General features: G+C 33.1%; 1 protein-coding gene across 14 annotated transcripts in view; it reads left to right on the top strand.

The window, feature by feature from the left end:
* LOC132705633 (mucin-2-like) overlaps positions 1-19653 on the top strand; it is a 52473-nt gene that overhangs the window by 5602 nt on the left and 27218 nt on the right. For all 14 annotated transcript variants that reach the window (XM_060676344.1, XM_060676342.1, XM_060676346.1 and 11 more), the window contains exons 2-4: positions 2972-3140; positions 13357-15729; positions 19165-19314. In XM_060676344.1, coding sequence (XP_060532327.1) covers positions 3063-3140; positions 13357-15729; positions 19165-19314 — 2601 coding nt within the window. In that variant the 5' untranslated portion in view covers positions 2972-3062. The remainder of the gene's footprint in view (positions 1-2971; positions 3141-13356; positions 15730-19164; positions 19315-19653) is intronic.

The following is a 19653-nucleotide window of genomic DNA, read 5'->3' as shown; positions in this document are numbered from 1 at the left end:
ACCTCTTTTTCAGTAAAATGTTACTGAACACTCAAACAATATCTTCTAATAATGTACCATTTATTTTTGTTATAATAAATTACACATGTCTAATTTAGTAAAATGTCATAATTTCAAAATTTTGTTTCTGTTAATTACTGAACTACCTACGGCAACACCGTTTTTTCAGTAAAAAGCAATGTACATTAACTTATACTCATTGAATTTTATCCTTCCAGCTTTGGCAGTTCGGGAAATACTATTTAAGCATTCCGGTACTTTTGACTGAAAAAGCGGTGTTGTTGTAGTTTTGTAATTAAAAGAAACATAATTTTGAAATTATGAGACCTTACCAAAGTTGATATATTCATTGCAGAAATAATAAATAGGGCATCCCATTTAAAATAGCAAAATTATGAGGTGTGACGTAAAAGTGGTAAATCTGACAACACTGCTGTTAGCATTTTTTAAATTCTGCACGTTAAAAAACTCCTCGGTATTGCATATTACCGTTTCAGCTTTTTCAATTTTGAGGATATTTAAGCGTTACTGTACTTTTTACTAACCCGGTATACTTTATTGTGTAGAATAATTTTAAAAATTGTTCTTCAATATCTGAGGTAAACTAATAAATAATGAGTCTATTGTTTTATTTCGTTTTTTTGATTTTTGTGTTAGTAAGTTATTGCGCAACACGTACATTAAACGTTAACAAATTTACATATTCGGTGGAGTTACAATAATATAACACGCACCTTACTCGCCACAATAAACGTTCTTTTTTGAATTCCGAATCAGTCAGCCGTCAAATACTTTCCATTTCTAAATCATAATAGGCATAACAATTCCGAACCAAATTTATAAAATGGGTAATTCTAAACACAAAGTTACGCGGCGTATAAAAAAATAAGTGAGCAATTAAGTATTCGAAAATTTATCTAATCTAATTAAACTAATCAGAAATCGGTCTGTCATCTTCAATAGTTGAATAAGAAATATAAATAGACTTATATAAACACGCTTCAAAGCTTTGGTTTAAATAATTCCAAGAATCCGACTCTACCCAATAGTTTTTTGGGTCTGAGTTTCGAGACTTCAGAGCCCCTTGAATAAATTTTAAGATAATCAAAATAACTACAATTTTCGATGTCTTCATAGCAATTCGGTCATGAAGTCAATAAACGTTCAAAATCAAGTCCAGCTTTAGTCTAACATTTGGTTATCCAGATTTTACAAACTGTTATTCAAGATATTTTTCACGCGTCTATGCCTACAAAGTCCGAATCAAATTAGTAAATATTTATTTTAATTAACCTTTAATTATTAATTATTGTAATATTATATTTAGTGTTGCAACGAATACATACGTTTTTTTCCGACTGAATAGAAAGCAAAAATACAATTTTCATAATTTTATTTTTTATTTTAACGGTTGTATTTTTATATTGTCATATATGTGAGATTTTCAGATCTTCTTTGACGTGCCTTTTCATAGCAGCCGTAGAAAAACAAATGTTCATAGTCTTCCAAACCATTCGATAGTAACTTTCAAAATATCTTCAGATACAATTCAAAATTTTGTCAAAATACGTTCCCGGGCGTGGTTTTAATTTCGTATTGCGTTAAGTTAAATTAACGACTGTTTTGTGTTAAGGCTACGGGATAAGTCGATCAAGTTTAATGGACAATTTTTCTGCATCGTTCGTCACGCGATGGTAACCGTTTTTCAGAACATTTTGAAGTTTCTTTTTAATAATTAAGATTTGAATACTTTATACCCACCTAAAATGCACGGATTGTAATTGCCGTTGTATGATTTTATAACATATCGTAGGCAAATTTAAAGTTGCCAAATATTTCGTAATTTTTAATTCTTAATTACAGTGAAAACACACGAAATAATTAGTTAATATCTAATGGGGATGCATTGCCGATTGCGTAATTTGGCTTCGTTTCGTTAATTGAATTTGAACGTTTTACACGCAAGTCATTGGGTCATTTTATCGAATTTCTAGGGTGCTTAGTACGAAAATTTGTGTAACAAGTATTTTGCTGTTTATTGGGACTGAATAAGAATAAAACACATTCTGTGGTATAACTTATGTGAATAACATATTTTAATATACTATTATATACTAATCGACTAATCGATAATTGTTCGAGAGAACAATAAAATCCCTTTTCCCAAAATTCTAAACCAAAATTCCAAAAATAAATAGAAAGTATTTCCGAGAACTTTGAAACTTCTGAGTAAAACTGTTTATGAAGTATAAGTGTATCACCACATATCTATTATTAAATGATTGGCAATATCAAGTAATTGTTGTGAACATAAATTTTGCAAAAGCTGATTCTGATAAAATGTTATTCAAACTAACGATCTCCAAGTGCACGGAAATTAAGTATGAAAGAGTGTTTTTCTACTCCCGTTTATAAAATACCAAATTACAAACCGATCTAGCGGGAAGCGTCACTTGACCACGTCGGTTACGCAAGAATCCGAGCCACATCGGATATTTCCGGGATTTTTCCGCACGGATTTGTGAGCAATCGGATGTTTTCGGAGAGATTTCCCACGCTTTGAATTTTGACGTTTGTCAATTCTGACGGTCATGTCAGTGAATGTATTTGTGTTGTTTTGCGAAAATGTACTCAAAAACTAACGGTAGTAGAAAAAGTATAGTATGCAACATGTTCGGTAAACTTTTTAAGTGACTCGTTTATTAAACACTCGCTCCGCTGCGCTGCTCTAGTGTCAAATAAACTCGTGAGTCAAATGCCGCTTACCGCACTGGTTGCATAATATATTATAAGTCACTCGTTTATTAAACATTCGCTCCACTCGTGTCAAATAAACTCGTGATTCATAATATACTATTTTAAATTTTATTTCAATTGATCTATTAGAAGCAACACATACCATCGCCATTTTTAGTTTGTGTTGTATGAGATGAATATAATTTTTAGTGGATTTTCTATTCTGTTTTTTCAGGGCATTGCCTACAAAAAGCAACTACATGAAGAATAAAAAGTTCTCGATGGTCCTGATCTGCACCGCAACTAGTTAACCAATTTGAATCAAAATGAAGATTCTTCACCTTCTCTTGCTTTTCTTCTTTGCCCTGCAAATTTCCGGCCAAAGAACAAGAGCGCCCCCAGCGGTAAGTAACATATTTTTATTAATGAGATGGTTCGTGGTTTCGAATAAAATCAAATCTGTAACAGCTAAATGCCCCAAAAATGGTCTCTGGCGCTTGAGATTGTTCAATTTTCATTCGCTTCTTTTATTATGCAAATCTGATAATTGACGTTAGGTAACATTGAAATTAGTAATTCACTAAGTGGGAAGTGACATTTAAGCGTGTATGATTATCCTATTGTTGTTTATTTTTAAATAATACCACACGTCTGTTACCAAAGAAATTGATAATTGTTTCATATTTTGATAACCAAATAACGACTTTATTCCATCATCAATACGGAAATGCCTGTTAAAGGTATCAAATTAATCTTGTGACAGACGGACTGCAATACCGATGTGTGCAAAGGTTGCTCGAAATATAGGACAGTAAAAGTGGGCCAAAAATATTATAAAAACCCGTTGAATGTCCCGTCCATTGCAAAAAAATTATAGAGAATTCTACTAGGTCATGTATTGAACAAAAATTGGTTGTTAATAAGTTTTATCTCAGATTATTTTCGAATTGTTTATTCCTTGGATTACTCAGAAAATAAAATGTGTTTAGATTTTGTCTTTGGCGTAATAAAATACAATAAAAAATAATCTAATGTTGAGAAATCTTTGCGTGTGACGGGCTTCGAACCACATATTTTCAAAACATATGGTTGAGATGCGGTAAAATCAAATTACATGCAAATGGTTGTGTCATCATGGAGAAATTCGTAAAATATTAGTACGTCGTTTCGAAACGGGTATCTTTATATATGAAAGAGTTATTTTTAAGCGGATAATTACAGATCTTCTTTAATAGATGAAGTTTCGACGGTTGGCTATTACACCGTCGTCAATTGAATGGCTTTCAGAAAATATTTTTCACTTTCGGCGACTATTGCTTCTCTAACTGCAGTTTGTATGGACTTTTTCAGGATATCTTGTGGATTTTATAAGGTTATTTCTAGATAAATGACTTAAATCCATCAACATTATGAAAACCATTTTTTTTTCTCGTCTATAAATGAACAAAAATATTAAAATTCTCAACGACATATCAACAGCGTATTTTCAAAAGAGATTAACGCAACATTGCAGAGGAAACGTTCGGGCTTTAAATTTTTATAAAATGGTAGCACCTACATCTGGCGAAAAAGTCGCCTTTTAAATTAAATTAAATTCCATTTTAGAAGCCTTAACCTTAACAAAACAAGGTGTTTTCATTCAAATTTTCCATTTTCTTTTTTCTTTCTTTTTTATACTACTAAGAGTAAAATTAGTTAAATAGTAAACAAAGTTGTCAAAAATATATCCAGCTATTTGAATTTCTTCAAAGGAGATTGAAAAGAATAGGAAGTGAATAAAAACCTATTTGCTGTCTATATCCTTGTACTTAATAAAAGTTACTTTTAAATTCTTATTTACAATAAAATTGGGAGTACTCGGAATAATAAATTTAAACAATTGCGCACTAGTATTGTGCCTTTGCGAATACACATGGTGCTATTTAATAAGTTTACTGATATTTCAAAGAGTGATTTCTCAAATGTTTTAGAGGTAAAAAGTTACTATAAATGTGTGATCTAAAATACTTCAGTTTCAAAATTTTCTTTTGTGTTTGTTGTTTAGAAACAATGTATTAAATTAGTCATTACAAATCCAGAAAATTTGTAAATAGTATTACAGTAGCATGTGGAAGTTTAGGTGAAATTTTTTTTTTAATTTTATTATATGTTATTTTAGAAAATTGTTTAAACACTGGTATCGGTAGATTACTTCAAACGACTTCTAATAAGAGGACCCTTAAAATGCCCTCGGATACCAATTTGCTTCAGAAATCAGCAGCATTAAAAAAAAAATTCTAAAAACTTTGACACCCTGTACCTCCCTGTATTTTGGAACATACGTTTATAGTATATTTTAAGCTTTAACATACTTGTGGAAAAAACATTTATTTCTGTTCCAGTACAATAACAATTTTCCACACTCCATCGTTAAACTGTATTCAGGAAATATTTAGCAATTTCAATTATCAAGAAGTTGATTCGCAGTTACCGAAAAATCAAGAACAGGTTATTAAATAATGAGTGTCCGATCCAAAAAGGTCACTTGCTTGTATTTAAAACCGTACAAGGTGAATGCGTTATTTTTTAAGGCGTTATTCCAGTTATTACATTGACGCTTGATAATCCGAAGGCTAGAATAGGAGCAAGGATGAATGGGATCTTCCTTAAAATATCTAGAAACTTGTAAGAAAAATTCATAAGTCATTGTGCGGTACTTTGCAAGGCCGGACATTTACTTAAAGTATGTGAAACGCCGATAAACACCATTAAATTTAATATCCTTTCATTTGCACCGATTGGTGGTTTTATTTCTGTATGCATAGTTATATAAACTGAAATCGCTTTTTATGCTCTCAGCTAGGAAGTAGGTTACTCGATACGTGCAATTTGTTGCTGCATTTAAAAATACCGGCGAATATTTGTAATGTAAATAAATGCATATCTGATCGGGTTTAATTATAAATTTCATATTACGGGATCTCTTAATCATAAATTATTATTTTGAAGTAGGAAATTGTTTGGAAATTTCTCCGACTTATATTTCCGTCTACACAGTTTGCATTGAACACTAATTTTGAAATTGGAATTTCGACAAACTATTCGCAAAGATTTCTTTATCAGAGTTGAAACAGCAAGCCATCAAGATAGAGATGTCTATGGGACATTAGTAAAACATTTGAAGATTATCGGAACTGCAAATCAACCATTTTCATACGACTAAGTATACGTGTGTCAATTTGGGAAAAATATCTTACCTACGCATTTATTTTCATTTAAATTAAAACATACGATTTTGGGACAGAAACTTTGAATTAAATTTTATTGTTTATGTGTTTATATTCATTGTTTATTGTGTTTTGTTGTATTGACCCTACAATACAATGATGGAATAATAGGTTAAAATAAAATTATAAATGTTTTTACAAATTTAATGAAAAAAATATCGCAATATTAATTGAAATCAAAGGGCGCAAAAAATTTCTAAAAATTGTTGTATCTAAATATTTGGAGTCTTGGGTGCTACTGCAAAAGCCTTTTCATTTGAGCCCCCATCACTACCGATACCCCAAGAAAAATATGTTTTTCCACATTAAAATATATCAACTTGACATTAAATTTTTTCCAAATATTTGCACTACTCGAAAATTATTATCTAATGTTTAACAAGTTATAGTGTTTGTTAATTTTTTAACTAGCACTTGCAAAAATATAGTTAGTCTGGCAATAAGCTGACCAAAACTATTTGGAAGTATATTCAATATTATTGAAGTTGAAGTTATACTTCCTCACTTAATTTACAATTGCCGTATAAAAAAGAAGAAAAAAACGTATTTACAATTTATTTATATGGAAGAAGCATATACAGAGCGCTTTCAGTTCAACTGCCTAGCCATTTACGAGCAGCCTTTTTAAATATTGTAGAAGGTAAAATGGTAAGTCTATGAGGAGTCCTGTTTTAATTTCAATTTTACTGAATATTTTACTAAATAGTAAAAAAAAAAGATAATATCGCCTTTTCTTTATGTTGAACCACCCAGTTTCCCTCATTTTATCACCAAATACCTACCTACCTACCTACCTACCATCTGACATCTCCAATCAAACGTACATAACAATTCTGTATAAGCTGAATACGTCTTGCATTACCCTCGAAGGACCATATATAATGTTACAAAAAGCAGACTACTACACAATCCATCACTACCACTTAATGATTTTAAAAATTATGATTTGAAAGGTATTTTAGGCAGAACATGACACCTCCAATCAAACGTACACAACAATTCTGTATAAGCTGAATACGTCTTGCATTACCCTCGAAGGACCATATATAATGTCACCAAAAGTAAATTGCGATAGGACTACTACACTATCCATCACTACCACTAAATGATTTTTAAAAATTATGATTTGAAAGGTGTTTTAGGCAGAACATGACACCTTCAATCAAACGTACACAACAATTCTGTATAAGCTGAATACGTCTTCCATTACCCTCGAAGGACCATATATAATGTTACAAAAAGTAAATTGCGATAGGACTACTACACTATCCATCACTACTACTTAATGATTTTTAAAAATTATGATTTGAAAGGTATTTTAGGCAGAACATGACACCTCCAATCAAACGTACACAACAATTCTGTATAAGCTGATTACGTCTTGCATTACCCTCGAAGGACCATATATAATGTCACCAAAAGTAAATTGCGATAGGATTACTACACTATCCATCACTACCACTTAATGATTTTTTAAAATTATGATTTGAAAGGTATTTTAGGCAGAACATGACACCTCCAATCAAACGTACACAACAATTCTGTATAAGCTGAATACGTCTTGCATTACCCTCGAAGGACCATATATAATGTCACCAAAAGTAAATTGCGATAGGATTACTACACTATCCATCACTACCACTTAATGATTTTTTAAAATTATGATTTGAAAGGTATTTTAGGCAGAACATGACACCTCCAATCAAACGTACACAACAATTCTGTATAAGCTGAATACGTCTTGCATTACCCTCGAAGGACCATAAATAATGTTACCAAAAGTAAATTGCGATAGGACTACTACACTATCCATCACTACTACTTAATGATTTTTAAAAATTATGATTTGAAAGGTATTTTAGGCAGAACATGACACCTCCAATCAAACGTACACAACAATTCTGTATAAGCTGATTACGTCTTGCATTACCCTCGAAGGAGCATATATAATGTCATAAAAAGTAAATTACGATAGGACTACTACACTATCCATCACTACAACTTAATGATTTTTTAAAATTATGATTTGAAAAGTGTTTTCGGCAGAACATAAGCTTAATTAGTTCCAGATACCTAAATAGTATTTGTAATATAATATTAAGGATTACTCCTTTTCGTCACGTATACAAATACGAGATAGATAGAACAGTTTGAGAATGAAAGTTATGATACGTAATACTGGGCTCGGAATTGACCCAGATTGAGTCAAAAACTAACACGACTAACCGCAGACGTTTTAACAGTCTCCTCGAATTGAACGAAGTTTTTTGATAGTGAAAGTCCACCGGTTAAAACTTTGTTAAACAAAAGTCGTGATACTGCGTGATGCTGTTATGCATATATTGTATCCACCAGTATTATTGCAGCAATACTCTATGTTTAATTGAAGCTAATATAAGTAGTTTAATAACATGTGCTGCCATGCTCTGCGATGCGACATCATTGTTTGGATTCACTTATTACACATTATGACCGCTAATATATGCATTCAGAGGAGAGTAATCACAATCATCACAGATCTTTATTACCGGGAAGATATATATTTTGGGCAGAATATTTCGAAATTCACAATTATGAAAAGAAAGTTGGACTTAGACGAATCAAAATTTTCCCTCACTGAGTATTTTATAAATTGCTTTGGGCCATTTAGCTCTTAAACACTTTCCTCCAATTTTGCTAAATAAAACAAGCTTTTTACAGAATTTCTTATGTTGAACGATTTTATATTGTTAATCTAACTAACTGTATACTCTGGCTTAGAGGAATATTCTAGAACGCAGTATGCAGTTATGGTTGTTAGATAAAATTAACACTGGTGGTCTATTTTCTCGGTGCGACCTTGTTAAAAGTAAACGTCGGTACATACAATTTCCTTCGAATGAAGTGATTTGTTTTGCATTGTAAATTTATAGACGCAAATAATGAGACCGTATTTTTTAATTCTGGTTAAGCTCTTAATACATTTAGCGACGGCGCATATTGTCCTCAGTAAAATTAATGAACGCTCTTTATGATCAACGACATGCTGTTTCGGTCATAGGCAGCGACATGAACGGTATAAAATATAAAAACAAAATAACTTTAACTATATAATCAATTTTTTTTATAATTAATTGATGTTCTAAATAGGGTCAGAAGTTAGGTAGTTATGTTTAATTATCAATAGGAAAATGCTTAAAATATATATTGTAATTGTTCAAATTGGCGGGATAGTAAAAGAAATTAAAATTAATTTTCATTGCCATCACAGGCATCGGTTATTTCAAGTCCATGTGCATTGTTGTATCTGCTCTGTACTGCAACCCCTCTTTTCAATTTCTAAGGGACATGTTTGTTAGAGTCGTACTAAAATCAAATTCGCATTTCGTATATTACAACTTCAAATACTTTGTTTTGCAGAGCAACGCTTATTTCAACTTTCGGCATAACGTTGTTGATCATGAACAATTCCTTAAATTTACCATATAAAAATAGATCCATTGCAACTGCATAGTGTCTCCCAACGTTTCGTCCTTAAGTGACTTCAAGTATTCGCTACACAATAATAGCTCTTATTCTCCAGAGAATTTTCAATTTTCTTTTTGTAATGCGTTTTTCGAGTTTTACGTAATGACCATTAGCTTGTGGGTTTTAGCCGTTACGTTTTTAGTTTCGGAGAAAATTTCCAGTAAATTTTGATACATCCGCCCTGCATATCATTCAAATTATCTTGGTATAAGGTAGGATAAAACTAAAAAAAAAACGAAGAAAATGGCTTCTAATTGCATACGTCCCAGTCCACTATTTTACATTCTCAAATATATCCTTAAGTGGACTCCGAAAGTTTGTTGCAATTATACATTTGATTTGGAAAACCTAAATTTCCAAGCTTAAAAAATCAAGGCATAGTGTTTAATAATGGTTTGATTCGTTTTGCCGACCTCAAATTTATTGGTCTTCTGATACTGTACATTAATAGTCCACATTCCCGTGACGCATGTAGTATGTACAGTACAGTTAAAATCCGTCATGGTCATATCTAGCGGCAGTGCATGACCACCAATCACAGTTATTATAATACCATAGATTTTTTTCACAGAGAGTTGCCAATATGAATTCATTAAAGTATTAACTTTTTAACTAGAATAGTTTCAAAAGTCATAATAATTTTAATTGTAAATCTAACAACTATTGAATATTTAAAATGAACATAACGAATTCAGATTGCATTGCAATAGGAGAATTAAGAAACCGTGTATGCAATTTCCTTCGAAGTATTAACGAAAAGTACAATTGCTTTATATATACACTCATTACGGCAAATGGTTTCTTAAAAAATGATCATATTTAGTTTCTTCATGAGCAACGGTACATTAGTATATTAATACAATACTGGCCGACCTTCGAGCGACTATATCTTAATAACAAAATAGTTAGACATTCTATCGGCCACAGATTAAAATAATGCTACGAAAGCAAATAAAAAACATTTTATTTTAGGTTGCAATTGCAATGCAATTAATTTTAGAATTATGTCGCAATTAATAGATATAGAAGTCAAACCAATGATACATAAAAATTTCCGTTGCACAACCAAATATTAACGAACCCTTTATTTCATATCAAAATGCGCCACAAATAATCCAACAATATTTCATGGCTATAATTTGCAAAAATATCTAGAACATAGCAATAAAAACGAAAGCGAAAGAGACATTTTTACGACTCAATAATATTTTACTTTCATTAATCTGACCAGACACATAATTTTACCGTGGTTGTAATTATTTGCGATTTTACCTTGACTATAGAATTTCAAATTTTAACGGTATTCGCACATCAGTTGTTTTTTCGATCATGACGAATATACGCGTCTTGAAGAAAAATACAACACTTTGAACGTCTTTGTCGTGTCCCTTGATCGATCTCTTTATACTCACAGGTCTCAAGTCACACTAAATTATTAATTTTATGTTCGTAAAGTCAAAACTTTGTAAAAAAAGAATACTTACTTGGTTGAATTAAAGGTGACATTACTAATTTATTAGGAAAATTTATTTATTTAATAAACGGAGTTATATTTTTTGTATTTTGAATAATATTATCTAGCCATAGCAAGCAATTTGAACACAACAACCATAACTGTATGTACTTTACAGAAACGTTAATGTTGTATCCTTATTTCATAATTTAATAATGTGCCTTATAATTACTTCATTAGTTAACACAAGATTTGTCAAGACCAATTCTACTTTTCCATATTTCCTCTAAATTTTAATAGCCCGTATTTGAAACTAAGTCTGAAAGTAGTATTATAGTGGATTTAAAAAAAAAAATGTGACCGTGATCTTAAGAAACAAGAAGTTTTTTGCTGAACAGGAAGCGATTTTTTATTCAGTGATCTAAATATTGATACGAGCATTATCAAAAATAATATCTGATAATACAAGACCAATTTATTTCTAACATGTTTTGTTAAATATTATGTTATGTTAGAAACAAAAAGAAAAAAAAAGCGTTTTTAAACTTTCAATTTGGATTTGATTGATTATGTAACTTAATACTTGTTTTAACAAGAGGGTTGACGATACTTGATTTGGAATATTTTTCCATTATTATTGGATTGTTGACTGCAAAAAAAATCTGGTATAATTTTTATACCATGAATTATGTCATAATGAATTTCTCATAAAATTATAAATATACGTATAATATATTAAATAATAAGTAACAATAAAATGATTTCACTTCTTCCAAGCTTTAAAAATGCGACACCAATTATTTAAAAGTATTTCCATAACTAAAGCTTATCGTATAATATTGCATATTTAGCAAATAGTTCGGATAAACGATTAAGCGAAGGTCAGAGATATATTTCAAATGTGACTGAATACGTGCAAAAGTGCGCTATCGAATCTAAATCACTAAGGAACTACATCAGTTTAAACTTATTATTTTGTAGCCACTTTCACCGACTTAAACCGGTAAGTCAAGCAAATATTGACAACAAATTCGAGTTGAAACGTTTGTTCTTTCAACTGGAATACGACCGGCGGATATTGGAACGTTTTTTTTTTATATTAACAATATTAGTTTGTGCAATAGGAATTGCGGTAATTTAATCCAGCGAACAATAAAAATTATTTCTTTGTTTATTTTTAAACGCATATAAACGTCCGAAACGAGTTCGCTTGACAGCAAATATTGCACCGAGAATCAAAATAGTGAAAAATAGATAATGCTAAAATAATATTAATGTCACTGAAGAAGTTTATGCACTATACTATTTCTACGACCAGTGTATTTTGACCTTTGGAACTAATAAACGTCAAAATACCAAAGTCGTGAAAGTACTGGAAAAGTCCGAAGTGGCCCGTCGCAGTGGTTAACGAAGCTTACGGTTTTAAGTGACACTTTACCAACGCTTATTTTCACATTCCGACAAGAAGAAAAGCAAATTTCGATCTAAAAATAGGAAAACCCGTGACTAAAGTAGCGGAGACCTCCGAAGTGTTTAATTTTGAACACAATATTTTTTTTCTTCTTCTTCAAGAACTTTATCGGTGGCCTTTCTGAACTTAGACGTCCATTCCACTGGCGTAGATTTTTCAGCCATGATGTTCTACCACGTCCTGGACCTCGTCTACCACCTATTTTTCCCTGGATAATGACGTGTAGTAGTTTGTAGTCATTACGCTTAACGTGACCAAAGTGCTGCAGTTTTCTCTTTCTTTGTTTATTCGATAAAGTACTTCAATTTTCGTAATTCTATCTGTCCAAGGAATCTTAAATATCCTGCGATACACCCATATTTTGAAAGCTTCCAACTTTTTGCACACTGCATATGTGAGGGTCCACTCCTCGACACTGTAGAACAGTACATAGATAGGAACATAGCAACGTAGCAGTCGGGTTCTGAAGGGAATATTTAAGTGTCTACTGGCCAAGATCATCGGCATATTTAGGAACGCTTTTCTGGCTTACTCTATTCCAATCGTAACTTCGGAGGTGTGACAGCCAAGACAAGTATCTGATCAAATTACAACCTTGCATCACCTGAGCTTTACTGATAACAAGCCGTTTCTGTTTTTTAACATTGAGTCCGCACTCGCTGGGTTCCGTAACTGCAGTTAAGAGTTGTGTTGGTGGCAAGTAATATCATGTCATCAGCACTTGTTTGTCCTTATATCCTCCGAAAGTTCGTTATGCACTGTGACCGCCGCTGTTTGGCCCCAGATTTGCCATAATGCGAATGTCACTCCCATTTAGTCCCATTTCTATGAGGATGACAATTGGTTTATCCGGCCTTACGGTATAGAAAGCTTTTTATTATTAACAAAAAATTTTGAACTTAAACGTCTTTATTTATTTTCAGGATCAGGGAACAAATGGTGCTGAGAGAACAACTCAACCTAGGGGCCGGGGCCGAACGAGATTTTCAGCCACACAAGAATATTCAGACACTTCCGATTTATCCGATTCAGGGAGAAGGGCAAATTCTAGGGCTAGAACTGCTACTAATGCTAACAGAGCAACGACCATTAACGGGAACCGGGCATCAACTACTAGCGGAACCCGATCTTCCAGTAATGGATTAACTAGCAGTAGAACTTCAAATTTCAATGGAAATAGAGTATCAACTAATACGGGTAGTCGTAGCTCCGAGCGTAGAAGTCGTCCTACAGAACAGCCTACGGGTTACGCTGTGCAAGAAATTTTAAACGAATCGCCTATCGACTCATTTCGACGACAAAGCAGACCGAGAGTTTTAACCGAGAGCAGATTTGATCCGGTCATTCCGCCTAGAAGAACCACCACCGAATCCGTCGAATTGGTGAGAGACGAAGCGGTGGAAGAATTCGTTAGTACGTTTGGCAGTACGGCTAGAGCAATTTTATCGGCGAGAGGTGAAGTTCCTCCACCGCCACCATCGAGAACGACCACACCAAAAATCGACGAAGAGTATTTGAGTACTTTCGGTGACGCTGTGCGCTCGTTGGTGCCAGCTAAAGTTACCACTTCAAGAGTTGACGATGAATATTTGAATAGTTTCGGAAACACCATAAGATCCATTGCTGCTTCTAGAGGCGCAGTGGTAGCTAGCGGACGGGCTTCACCTTCGCGAACAATAAATAGAAATGAAGTCCAGCAGCAAAGAGCAACCCCTTTACGATCCGAAACTCCAATATTAAACGAGGAAGATATTCCGCTACAAAAACCTTCACTCAGAGATCCTTTGCCCTCTCTAAGAGGTTCCGACTCAGATCTAACACAGACACAATCGCTAAGGTCATCGTCGAGAAATAGAGGTCAGGACAGAATTCAAGAGGCTGGAACAAATGATAGATATGAGCCTCAGAGACGTGTCGCGTTGGACAGCATTGAGGACGTCCGATATGAACCGGAGAGGAGGGTGGTGGAAGAACCAGCCAACGTCAAATATCAACCCCCGTCTGAAGTACTAGAACAGGGATTAGTAGATTTAAAGGAAGAGATTACAGGAATTAATTCTGGCGAGGCTCCCATCGAAGAAATAAGTGTAGAAGAGGAGCCTCAAATCATCACTCCTCTAAAACCGACTGAACCTCCGCAGTCGAGAAGAGTGCAACAGGTTGGAGGTCAGCGTTCTAATACTAGAGGACGTACAGTGGAATACGAATCGCAACCGGCCACAATACAAAGGTCGAGAAGTTCTCTTAACCGCGCCAATCAGAGAGCAGAAACAGCTAGCAACGTGCAAGTCTCAAGGGGAAGAGGTGCTAGGAGGAGGTACGAAGATGTTTCCGCTGCCGAAAGTAAAACCAGAGGCCCTTCTATTTTCACGGAGGAGGAATATCAAGTAGTTAATACTAGATCCAGAACTGGCAGAAGGATCGGTGCCGACTTGGAGAAGTCTATAGACTTGTCACCGACTACAACAAGAAGTAGAACTAGCGGGAGAAGAGCTACCACAGCAAAATCCGGAGGGCGGTACACGAATGTCGACTACGGTGTTAAGAGTGTAACCGGCTCCAAAGAACTCCCTACTATATCATCGAGACGAAGCAAATTGGTTTCTAAAGATGATTTAACGACGCCGTCTAGAAGAAATAATATAGCATCCGGTGTTAGTGTAACGAATACCCAGTCGCGAAGTAGACTAGGTGATATTACAACAATAAATGAAGATAGGTTGGAAGTTCTTCCTTTATTTGATCGAGAATCGAGGGTAGTTGCTCCATCTAGTCGCACGAGGGGTGGATCTAGCCGCAGGCAAAACTCGGTTAACGATTCGTTTCAAGCTAGCGCGACGGAGAACGACATGAGGTTTGTTCAAAAACCTTCGAGCGCTGTTACACGGGTAAGCGTGTCTATGACGCAGAGCGTAGAACCAAGAACCCCACCAACTACGAGAGCTGCTACAAGAAGAATTCCTACGACACCCTCAGTACCAGTCACCGCAAGACCTACCACTTCTACTCTCAGAACTACTATAACCACTACAACTGCTAAACCTACTACGAGAAGAGCGCCACTGATCAAGGAGTCGGTGATTGCAGAATACAACGAGGTTACTTCGAAAAGTACGATAACGAGGAGGAAAAAGGGAGACAAGTTGAAAACGGAGCCTAATACTTCCAGAGGATATAAAAAATCTAATAGTAAAGGAACAGTTGGAAATAAAAAGATTTCCGAAGAAGACGTTGATGAAGAGGAAAACTATCCAGCGGCGTTCAAAGCTCTTATACAAGCTAAAAAAATTGATGGGGTAAGTTTTATTTCAGTATAATCCACAACAATAATTACTACACAGCAAACCTTATAACCACTACACTATTATATATATCTAGCACCTTGGAAAAGTAATACCTGTATGTGTCCAATTGTCCAGACTTTTGTCATCACAGAAGATTAGATATTAGTATAAATAATAGTAATAATAAAAGGTTTGGAAACATTGAAACCATATCCGAAAAAGAAAAGACAAAAATACCATACCAACAATATAACAAAAAAAAAAAAAAAGAAAAGTAAGGCACCTCAATTACTCATATCGAGAACTATAAGATAACTTGACAAGTGTTATTAGTTCACTGACAAGAGTTTAGCTTAGCCATAGTTCCGAAATAAAAACAGACACATAAAGGCTTGTTTATTCAATCCGAAATAACGTTTAAACAATTTTTTAAATCGTTGTTTTTCTTTAATGTTACGTAAATTAGCAGGTATTACATTATACAATTTAGGGCCGATATATGATAATAAAAAGTTTTTCCTGATTGTTTCCTCTCGTGTTGTAATTGTGACAAATAAAATTGTTAAATTTTTCATTTGTATGGACAAAACTACATGCAGTTATTATATACAAACTTCTAATTTCACGTATATCCCCACAGTACAAGAGCTTCGTTGCATACAGTCTTGGTTTTCTCAGTAAAGTGCGCAATATATATTTATGTGTTACTAGATGATAGTTCTGTACTCCTCTACATAATTTATTAGGGATTCCACTAGTGCTTTATAAATTATAACAATATTTTTCAAAAATTGGCCCTTTTATACAGAGTATTTCTTAATAAAATCCGATATTTCACAGAACGATTCTGCAAGTATTTTTATGAAAAAAAAAGAGAGACCGAAAATTTATTGACTTTACTTTATCAAAGAAAGTAGTCAAACTCGAATTTTGCATACTAAACGACAAAATTAGTGGTGTACCATTTTGTCTTTCGAAGATCTTCAATAACAACCTCTCGTAAATGCCCCTGGTAAAACCAAAAAATGCTCTTAGATCCTTAAGAGATGTGTAAAATTTGATTATTTTCTTAGCCGTTTTAATGACACTATTAAGTAATTAGTAAAAAATAGTTGCCGTGTGAAATAACCCTGTAGATAGAATAAGTCGGTAATTCAAATATCCCCTTGCAACGGGCTATTCGGATTAAGGAGCTTGCATTGTATTTTTTCATATATGTTTTTCAGATATTTTATTGAACTGCGGAGGCTTTTACTTGATGAAAATCCATTTATCAAATTAAATAAAGACACGGTGTTGTCGAAACAATTGTCATGTCATAATACATAATTTCGTGAAAATCTGAACTTTTAGTTCTTATTTATTTTGACAATATTTTTCCTTAACATAATATTTCGCAATAGATAAAATTTATTTGCAATGCATCGCACTTTCTTGCACAGATAAAGAATATGTTGATCCCATTTTAAATGTTTATTTATCACTACAGTTGTTTAATACCGGCTCATTCTTTCAGGGGTTTCGTTACATTGTTCACAAGAATTTCATTATAATAAGGCCGACTGGCTTCTGTTAAGTAATAGGCAATATATTGTGTGTTTGCAATATTTAAACTTAGCTTTAGCTAATAAAGGATATTTTTAATGCTCATAAAACCCATCTTCATCTTTTCTCTGACTTCTGATCAAGTTTCTGCAGGAACTACAAGAACTTTGCTTCGAAACGGTCGTTTTTGGAAGCAAAGAAATTCTTTAACTAAGCAAGTTATAATAAGTGACTGCTAACAAATTACCTTGGAAACAATATAAATGTTGTATAATAATTTTCTTATATTTCAGCAAAAAAAGAACTACCTACAAATAAAATATATTCGGATATAGCAATCAAAATGAAAGATGCGTTTAATGCTAAAAATATTTAATTAAATTAACATACTTGGAGAGCTCGGCTTCGAATTAACATAATTAAACATTTTGTTAAACTACCTATAGGTAACTTTGTAAATAGTTTTGAAAATATTCTAGGAAATCTTTAATTTAATTTTTAATTGCGTAAAATAATAAATATGAATAAAAAATTAAGAGGAAAAAGTGACTATTAAAGAAACTTTTACATGCTTCAATAAGTTGAGCCACGTTCGTATAAGTAAAAAACTAGGTTGTTAGAGCGAAAATATTTCTTTTATAAGTAAATTTTTCTGTAGAACTTATTTGAAAAGCATTCAAAAAATAATGTATTCCAAATTAAAAAGAAAAAACTTGACCCATAAAAATTGCGTGAAACTTTATGAGAACTGAATAACGAAACAAAAATTGGACATCCTGGGGATCCCTGCTAGTGCTGTAGATAATCGCGATTGTAATTTTTAATAATATTCCGACTAGAACACCATTTTTTTAATGATTGATGGTTGAAATATTTTATTAAATACCTACTTATTGCCTGTGATATGTAGATAACGCTTCCTCAAAACTCTTTGGAGAAATTCACCCGACCTTGCCTGATTTGCATCTATCGAAAATTCGTCTAAATTAACTAACGGTTTACGTAATAACGTAAACAAAAGCTGAAGCTTCCGGCGCACGTCTTCTCAGGACCATGACCGAGAGTCTCGAGGAGCGAATGAATGAACAAAGGTCGTGGCCATTATACCGCTTTGTAAATGGGAAAAATTTATTCACAAATTTAGTTCGAAGCGACACAAATAAAAAAATGTTTTATTAAAATTGCTGCGTATGACTTTCCTAAGTAGTATTCTTTTTAATTTGTTATCTCTAATAAAAAAATTCCCATATATTTTTTAGGCGTAACATTTAAAGCACATTAAATATCAGCAACGCCGCAGAAAACCTTTGCAAAAGACCATTCCTGTATGATTATTGGAATTTATATTTTCAAATATCAGAATGTAATTCATCATTTTCTATGGTAAATATTGAACAGTAACAGCCTATATCAACTGTCTCAGTAAATACCAAACCTTTTTTTTTCGGGAATATTCAGTAAATTTTCGAAAAAGAAACTAATAAATGGAATTATCAATTAAAATAACAAAGTGAAAGAAGACCAAACAAACAATTGTTTTCAAAAATGTCTTTAACTTAACCTTTGCTTATTCCAAAATTATTGAGAATATTGAAACTGATATAAAAATAGGAATACGTTTTGAGCTAAATAGAAATATAAAATTTTTTAATCTAGTGCATTCGTATATGAGTTAAAATGCTTTTCACACAGTTTTTACAACAAATCCATTGTAAGCTGGATCAACAAAATCTTTTAACCATCAATATATATATCAACACTTAAATCAATCTCATTGGTTCTTTCTTTTTTGCGAAAAACCTGATAAAAATGAAACAAATGCATATACAGATTCCTCTATTGATCAAATGATTTCGAATTCCGAATTTCGGCGCAGAGTTTCTATGGATGATAACTTTTTAGGGCGTTGGAAAACCTTCTCAGAGTGAAAGTAGCCACATCGTTGGCAATGCCAAATCCGTCGTGACTTCTTCCTTGCCTAAATCCTCAACGGCGAGTCGGACGGTCACGGCAGAAGCTGCGGGAACACGAAAAGGGCTTCAGGCAGAAAACGTGAGTGTCTGTTTATATGGCAGCAATTTCGAAGCGCTACTTGGCAATAAATAATAATAATAATATCGGAAAACTGCTTCACTGCTAACTTTTCACATAAAAAGGACATATTTTAATGTTTTCATAATGATGTTGTTGTAAACAGTTGTGTGTTCTTGAGATTGATTTCATTTTGCTAGATATGGAATGGAAATTACCAGAAAGAATGTAACCGCAAAAATGGATTTGCATTCTAAATTTTAGACTTTATTGATAAATTCTACTTAGAAATTTTTTTTTTTGGCAATTTGACTGGTAGATTGCAATAAACTTTGAAACTTGCCTACACCCACAGGTACT

This window comes from Cylas formicarius, unplaced genomic scaffold (genome assembly GCF_029955315.1).
Source record: "Cylas formicarius isolate icCylForm1 unplaced genomic scaffold, icCylForm1.1 PGA_scaffold_7__23_contigs__length_41026272, whole genome shotgun sequence".
Classification (NCBI taxonomy): Eukaryota; Metazoa; Arthropoda; class Insecta; order Coleoptera; family Brentidae; genus Cylas; species Cylas formicarius.
This window is presented reverse-complemented; position numbering and strand designations above follow the sequence as displayed.